This window comes from Oncorhynchus mykiss, chromosome 20 (genome assembly GCF_057628025.1).
Source record: "Oncorhynchus mykiss isolate SJ-2025 chromosome 20, ASM5762802v1, whole genome shotgun sequence".
NCBI classification, from domain to species: Eukaryota; Metazoa; Chordata; class Actinopteri; order Salmoniformes; family Salmonidae; genus Oncorhynchus; species Oncorhynchus mykiss.
The window spans coordinates 37,184,935-37,192,561 of NC_143041.1; the positions used below are offsets into that span (position 1 = coordinate 37,184,935).

The window sequence follows — 7,627 nt, forward strand, 5'->3', positions numbered from 1 at the left end:
GACCACTACTCTACTACCACATATCTACAACACAAAATCCATGTGTACGTGTGTGTAGTGGATATGTTATCGTGTGTGTGTGTGTGTGTGTGTGTGTGTACATGCTTTACAAAGTTCCCATTTTGAATTGGCCTAATGTCGCTTTCAGCATCCCTCATTCCATTTTCTCTCCCCCACCAGATATTCCTTGGCCACTTAACTCCATCCAACATAGATATTTATATTTGGTTAAACTGCAGCAGCTAACTCCTAGGCAGGGTATTTTACAGTGAGGTGAGGGTTTAGTCTGCACAGTCTTTTCAGCAGAGCATGATGATAAATGTGGTTCTGTCCTGAGGAGAGAGGCTGTATGGTGCAACATCAACTTGCTCCATCTGACTCATGCATCTGGGCCAGAGCAGGGGATTCACAACAGCAGTAAACTCATTCATAACCATAGAATTTAAGGATTAATGGTATGGGATGGTGTTTGTCAAATTAAACAGCACTCTATATGGCTACACACCCAAAACTAGCATGACAATTCAATGAAGTTTTCACTTTTGGATAGAGGGTCTTTGTTATTTTATTGTAACTATTTATTTGTTATTATACAGTGCCTTCGGGAAGTATTCAGACCCCTTGACTTTTTCCACATTTTATTACCTTATTTTAAAATTCATTCATTATTTTTTTTTCTTCATCAATCAACCCATAATGACAAAGCAAAAACAGGTTTTTAGACATTTTTGAAAATGTAATAAAAATAAAAGCTGAAATATAACATTTACATAAGTATTCAGACCCTTTACACAGTACTTTGTTGAAGCACCTTTGGCAGTGATTACAGCCATGAGTCTGTAATGCTAAAAGCTTGGCACACCTTTATTTGGGGAGTTTCTCCTATTCTTCTCTGCAGACCTCAAGCTCTGTCAGGTTTGATGGGGAGCGTCGCTGCACAGATATTTTCAGGTCTCTACAGAAATGTTTGATTGGGTTCAAGTCCAGGCTCTGGCTGGGTCACTCAAGGACATTCAGAGACTTGTCCCAAAGCCACTCCTACATTGTCTTGGCTGTGTGATTAGGGTCATTGTTCTGTTGGAAGGTAAATCTTAGCCCAGGTCTGAGGTCCTGGGCGCTATGGAGCAGATTTTTATCAAGGACCTCTCTGTCCTTTGCTCCGTTAATCTTTGCCTCGATCCCAACTAGTCTCCCAGTCCCTGCCGCTGAAAAGCATCCCCACAGTATGATGCTGCCACCACTATGCTTCACCGTAGGGATGTTGCCAGGTTTCTACCAGACACAATGATTGACATTCAGGCCAAATAGTTCAATCTTGGTTTCATCAGACCAGAGAATCTTGTTTCTCATGGTCTGAGAGTCTTTAGGTGCCTTTTGGCAAACTCCAAGTGGGCTGTCATGTGCCATTTACTGAGAAGTTGCTTCCGTCTGGCCACTCTTGGTAGAGGGATGCAGAGATGGTTTTCTTTCTGGAAGGTTCTCCATTCTCCCCATAGGAACCTTAGAGCTCTGTCAGAGTGACCATGAGGTTCTTGGTAACCTCGCTGACCAAGGCCCTTCTCCCCCGATTGCTCAGTTTGGCCCGGGCCGGCTTGCTCTCGGAAAAGTCTTGGTGGTACCAAACATCTTGCATTTAAGAATGATGGAGGCCACTGTGTTCTTAGGGGCCTTCAATGCTGCAGACATTTTTTGGTACCCTTCCCCAGATCTGTGCCTTGACATAATGCGGTCTCAAAGCTCTACGGACAATTCCTTCGACCTCATGTCTTGGTTTTTGCTCTGACATGCACTGTCAACTGTGGGACTTTGTATAGACAGGTGTGTGCCTTTCCAAATCATGCCTAGTCAATTTAATTTACCACAGGTAGACTCCAATCAAGTTGTAGAAACATCTCAAGGATGACCAATGGAAACAGGATGCACCTGAGCTCAATTTCAAGTCTCATAGCAAAGGGGCTGAATACTTATGTAAAAAAGGTAGTTCTGTTTTTAATTTTTAATACATTTGCAAAAATGTCTGAAAACCTATTTTCGCTTTGTCATTATGGGGTATCATACTGTGGGAATGATTTCATTGGCAGGGACTGGAGGCTAGTCGGGATCCAGGGAAAGATGAACAGAGCAAAGTACAGAGAGATCCTTGATGAAAACCTGCTCCAGAGCACTCCGGACCTCAGACTGGGGTGAAGGTTCACCTTCCAACGGGAGAACGACCCTAAGCACACAGCCAAGAAAATGCAGGAGTCAGTTTTTTTTTATTTTATACATTTGAAAAAAAACTCTAAACACCTGTTTTTGCTTTGTCATTATGGGGTATTGTGTGTAGATTGATGAGAGACGTTTTTTTCTTTGTAAGGCTGTAATGTAACAAAATGTGGAATAAGTCAAGGGGTCTGAATACTTGAATTCACTGTACATGGTGTTTTTCAGTCAAAACTATTATAGAACATCACCTTTTAAATCCACCCCTCAACTACTCTTAGACCATCCGCCTCTCCTGTCTGTACACTGCCCACTCATGATTTCCATGTGACATTATTTTTCAACTGTGCTGTGATGTTTCACATAAATTCTGAACCTGTCTAATCACATACTATCAACAGATTGCGAGTTAAAGATACATATTTGTACTAAAAGTATTATTATATTGTTGATTGATTGACTATGGCTTTCCAAATCTCCCAACTGTGCTATTTGTTGTGATATTTAAGATTAGTGTTGTGATTTTTCAGCCATTCGTGAACTTGTGACCAGAAACCATAGGGGGCTATTTTACTTGTTGTTATTTTATTTGACCTCTCAGACTCATGCAGCTGCAGAACTAGCTTAAAATCAAACCAAATCTAAAGGTATTTATCACATGCGCCGCATACAACACGTGTTGTATATAGTGATTGGCTCTGGATAAGAGCGTCTGATAAATGACTGAAACGTCAAATGTAAACATGTGTGCTTAACACGTTTTGCCTTTCGTGTAAATGTCACGTTTTAAATTCCTGAACATTTACACGTTTTTTTATTTAACTTTTTTTTATCAAGGTGTATTGGGTCAGGATTAAAGTTAGTAAATGTAGCCTATGTTTAGGGTGGTTTGTATTTTTGCTACTCAAATTGTACATTTGAATATGTATCTAAATGATCAACAATTATGATTTTATTACTATTGGTTGTATCTGTATTATTAATTAGTGAATAGGGAAATGTATCAGTATACGAATTACAGGTAGGCCTATAAGCCTACTATTAATATGACATTGATTTACCATTCAACCACGGTCACTATTTATGGTCCATAATGTCAATACTATCAGAGATCTGTTTGGAAAATCCCTTGGAGAAGGTCGAAGCCATATTTGCACACTTGAACCACAAAACAAATCGGGGCAGTGTAAGCAGCAGGTACCGTATTTACATGAATTATTTTGGCTCAACATTTTGAAAACGTGAAATCTTCTAGAATTTAAATTTATAAAATATAAACTTGCCTAATTAGATAGTTCATAATAAATTAGCTTTACATTCTAAGCCTCATATTCAATAATAAAAGTTGATTATTTTCAAACCCAACATTTTTAGATTGTCTGTTGTTAGATGTAGTTACTTTAACTTGTAGGCTTCAGGCTTCAAGATCTCGACCATAATATTAACAGCCATATTCACACTCACACGTCCTCATCGGTGCAAAGTCTTTTGGATCATCTTGTTGAGGGCTACACATTTCTGTCCTTGTGGGTTCAATGTTTAACAGGCACGAATATAATATCTCGATATCCATGTTTTTTGCTGATTCGAATTTCATAATGAAGATGGCTGTTGGCTTGAATCGGAGAAAAACAACTTTAGTTTACCAAGATATTTGTTATAACGAATCTACTGCATGTATCCGAATGTGAAAAGTTATTTTAAAGTTCAAGGCTTAGATCGAAAATTCTGTCAAAAGTGTATTAACATTTTAGAAATGTAAATTGGTTTTCATTTCGATTTTAGCACTTGATATTAGCCTATATTGTTTCATAATCCTAATCCTATATTCCTCTTGTTTTATAATAAGAGTTAAATTTGTTTGTGTGTGTAAATAAATTAAATTAGGATATTATAAATGTTTATTTTACCTTTATTTAACTAGGCAAGTCAGTTAAGAACAAATTCTTATTTTCAATGACGGCCTAGGAACTGTGGGTTAACTGCCTGTTCAGGGGCAGAACGACAGATTTGTACCTTGTCAGCTCGGGGATTTGAACTTGCAACCTTTCGGTTACTAGTCCAACGCTCTAACCACTAGGATTCACAAATTGTTTTAAAACTTTATTGAGTTATTATTTGCCTATACATTCCTGCGTAATAATTTCAATATTATTATCTAGGCAGTCTACGTTATTCAGGACGTGTATTTCATTTAGCTGTATCCTCAATGTTGTCTAAGGGATGTCGATAGGATTGTCCTTGCAGGTGTAGGCTACAGCATCAAAAAGGCTCACTGTGGGTCGAAATGATCTTACTCTCCACGAGAGAATAAAGAAAGTATTTACACAGAAACGCATGTAGAAATGTCGACCATGTGTCTTTGTCTTCATCTAGTAGGCCTAAATCCATAAAGTTAATGAATGTCATGTTTTTGAGGCCTGGCTACGCCATTGTGTCAATGCATGCCCCCACAAAGTGCATTGCTAGAGAGCCATGGCTGGAAGCAGTACATGTAGGGGTAGTATCCGTATTGGTAGGCCGGGTAGAGAGGCATAGCTGGCGGACTGGACAGGTCATCCTCACCGTACTGTCTTTGATCGTCTCGAACCAGGACCTTCACCGCCACTTTCTTAGCTAGTGTGGCTGGTGTAGAGTAGTTACGGGAGGCTAGTTCGGCCGCCATCTGCCGCCGTTTGGTCTTATATCTCCGGTTCTGGAACCAGATTTTCACCTGGGTTTCCGTGAGCTTCAGGGCGCCCGCCAGGCCCGCCCGTTCAGGACCAGAAAGGTAGCGCTGCACGTTAAACCGGCGCTCTAGCTCGTAGATCTGCGCGTGGGAGAAGGCCGCACGGGAGCGCTTCTTGTTACCAGATATGGGTTGGCCTACGGTGCTGTAACTACTTTCCCTCTCCTCCTCCTCCTCTTCCTCCCTCTGTTTGTCTTGATCCAGACTGGGTAGTTGTTTGTTGTTTATGTCTGTATTGGAGGAAAAATGCCTTGTTGTTATTTGGCAAACAGGCGACCTCTTTATGCTTCAAATACCAACAATGTATGCTAGTCAATGTCGCTCCAACACAGCGCGTTTCCACATTACGTCTTTCTGGTAAACATGTCCACAATTACTTACACTGATGTTTATTACTCAATAAATTACAAGTTCAACGCCAGGAAGTAGGGTTATAATTTTACTCGTAATCATGTGATTATTAAGAATGATTCCTATTATATACAGCCTATTGCGTCGGTGGTTTTAAAATACAAATCGAAAGCCATATCAAATGTAGGCCTGGAAATAACCAAACAGAACGGACATGTTTCACTATATACGGAATTTGGTTTGTTCAAAGCAGAATTGATTTTGTTCACTCTCGGCCGATATATACAGTTTGCTCACTGTATATGACTATGGTTTAGTGAGACAAAGCGTTATAGTCTACAGTAGCCTATTGATCAGCATAATCGCATTCCATCAACAAATCTATGTCATGATTGCATTTAGATTCCTGGTCGATGAGGGTGACGTACCTTTTCTGCATGACATGTATTCCGTCTCTTCTCCAGTGGACTCTTCACTACCGGCCTCAGACGTGGGGTTCCTGATGTCGCCCAAACCTGGAGAGGAACGAATATTTCCTTGGCGGATGTGTATCATCTCCATCTCATCCCGTTTGTGCTCCTCACTGCAGTCCGACGTGGATGAACCGGGGCCCCTCGAGGTCCCATCTCTGCTCTCGGTTGGCTGATCCTGGTTGATGGTGGCCAGTTTTAACTCGCATAGATCTGTCAGATCCCGTGAAATTTGAATGTTGTCTCGTGTGTCACGTCCCCGGGTGAGGATGTCGTTGATGGAGAAAGAGGGGCGGCCCAGCGCCATGATGACATTTACGCAAAACCAAATTTTATCACAACGCAAGTTTTATTAGGATATTCTCTCAACCCACTCTCGAAAGTAGTGCGGCCCGCAGATACAGAACCCCTCAACAATGACAACTCTCCAGGTATTGATTGGGTTGTCCCCTCTGCTCTTTTCTCTTGATCTTCTCCTGATGTAATTTAATTGCGGTGAAACAGCCTCTGGTCTAATCAACAGCGGATGTGTCAGTATATGTCATGTCTGCTTTACAACTCTCACTACTGCCAGTGAAGCCTGCGCTGATTGGCTGTGTGAGCTGATTATCCCCGCCCTGGACCGCCTTGCCGGGTAAAGTCTATCCCTCAAGCGCTTGACTTTAATTGATGACGGAGAGATAAACTGGCTACTTGGGCGTCATTTGGAGACCAGGAGCAAAAAAACCTGTAGTGATTGTATAAGTGTTATGGACTATGATGGATTGAGGTAGCACAAATTCAGCCTTTTTTAAACTTTTGTTTGAGTTTGACACTGTTGTTAGGAATGAGGAAAACTTAGTGACCCTCAGGCAGTTAGGGGAACGGTCTGTTGTTATGTGAGGGGATTTTGTTGGGGGCAATATGTGAAGGGCTATTGCAAGTTCTAAGAACATTGTATTTGTGTACTGTATGGCTCTTATCTGGTTTTAATGTGTTTTGAAGGATCAATAATTGATGTGGAGACTGTCGTACGCTATAGCCTCATCGCCTCTGGCCTCTTAGGCTATCCATACTCACTATAGGAATTCCTTGGGCCTACGCATTTCAAGATTAGTCTACATTCATTTGTTTGGTAAAGAGGGTGAAATGAAAACAGTATTTTATTTATCTTATTTTAGTCCACAAATGTGTGCTGGGAGCCTCTGTCCATTTAGTTGTAAGTAATAACAAAAAGTTACGTTCAGAGAAGGTTCCTTGTGCATTTTTATCATGGTTTTAGAGTTTTTTTCTGACACTAATTTAAATGTGTACTGTCTTTATCACCTATCTTGTTGCCTTGATGTGGATTTGAAGCTAAAATGGTGCTTAAAATGTTCCTACAGTCCTACAGCTATACAGTACATGTCCCACGTATCAAATGCTTAAAAACTTTCAGCGACATGACTGCTCAATCAAAGTAATATTATAAGTTTACTTGTGTGGCCTTCATAACGGATCAAATGTCAGGTGAATATAATACGCTTATATACATCAATGTTGGTACAATGCGTGAAGCGGTTATTACCGTCGTGGTTTTCTCTTTTCTTAGGCCTTAGTCGTTTGTGTGTGAGAGGACTTGAGATGTGGAACTGTATTAAGAATTCACTATTGTCTGCAGATGGTTTTCAGAGTTGTAACAACAACAGATATTATTTGGTCCAGCGGAGAAAAGGATGAAGAAACCAATGTACACCTCAATTACGCATTAGCTTTTTTTTAAATGTGAAAGTGAATTAATTGTAAGCGTCTGCTGTTCGTTTAGAAACTATACAATTTCAACAACAGAAAGAACTTGGTCACCCATCTTACAGCAGCTCTTCTGGTAACCATGGCGAAGAGACTGATGCATTTGGAA

The 7,627-nt window shown here is 40.5% G+C and overlaps 1 protein-coding gene across 1 annotated transcript; it reads right to left on the bottom strand.

Annotated features, from left to right (window-relative positions):
• Positions 1 to 4,292: 4,292 nt before the first annotated feature.
• On the bottom strand, positions 4,293 to 6,324 carry nkx3.3 (NK3 homeobox 3). Its single transcript, XM_021576425.3, has 2 exons — positions 5,710 to 6,324; positions 4,293 to 5,160 (listed from the first exon to the last, which is right to left on the bottom strand). The coding sequence occupies exons 1-2, from the start codon at positions 6,056 to 6,058 to the stop codon at positions 4,640 to 4,642; spliced, it is 870 nt and encodes a 289-aa protein (XP_021432100.3). The 5' UTR covers positions 6,059 to 6,324; the 3' UTR covers positions 4,293 to 4,639.
• Between the last annotated feature and the right edge of the window lie 1,303 nt (positions 6,325 to 7,627).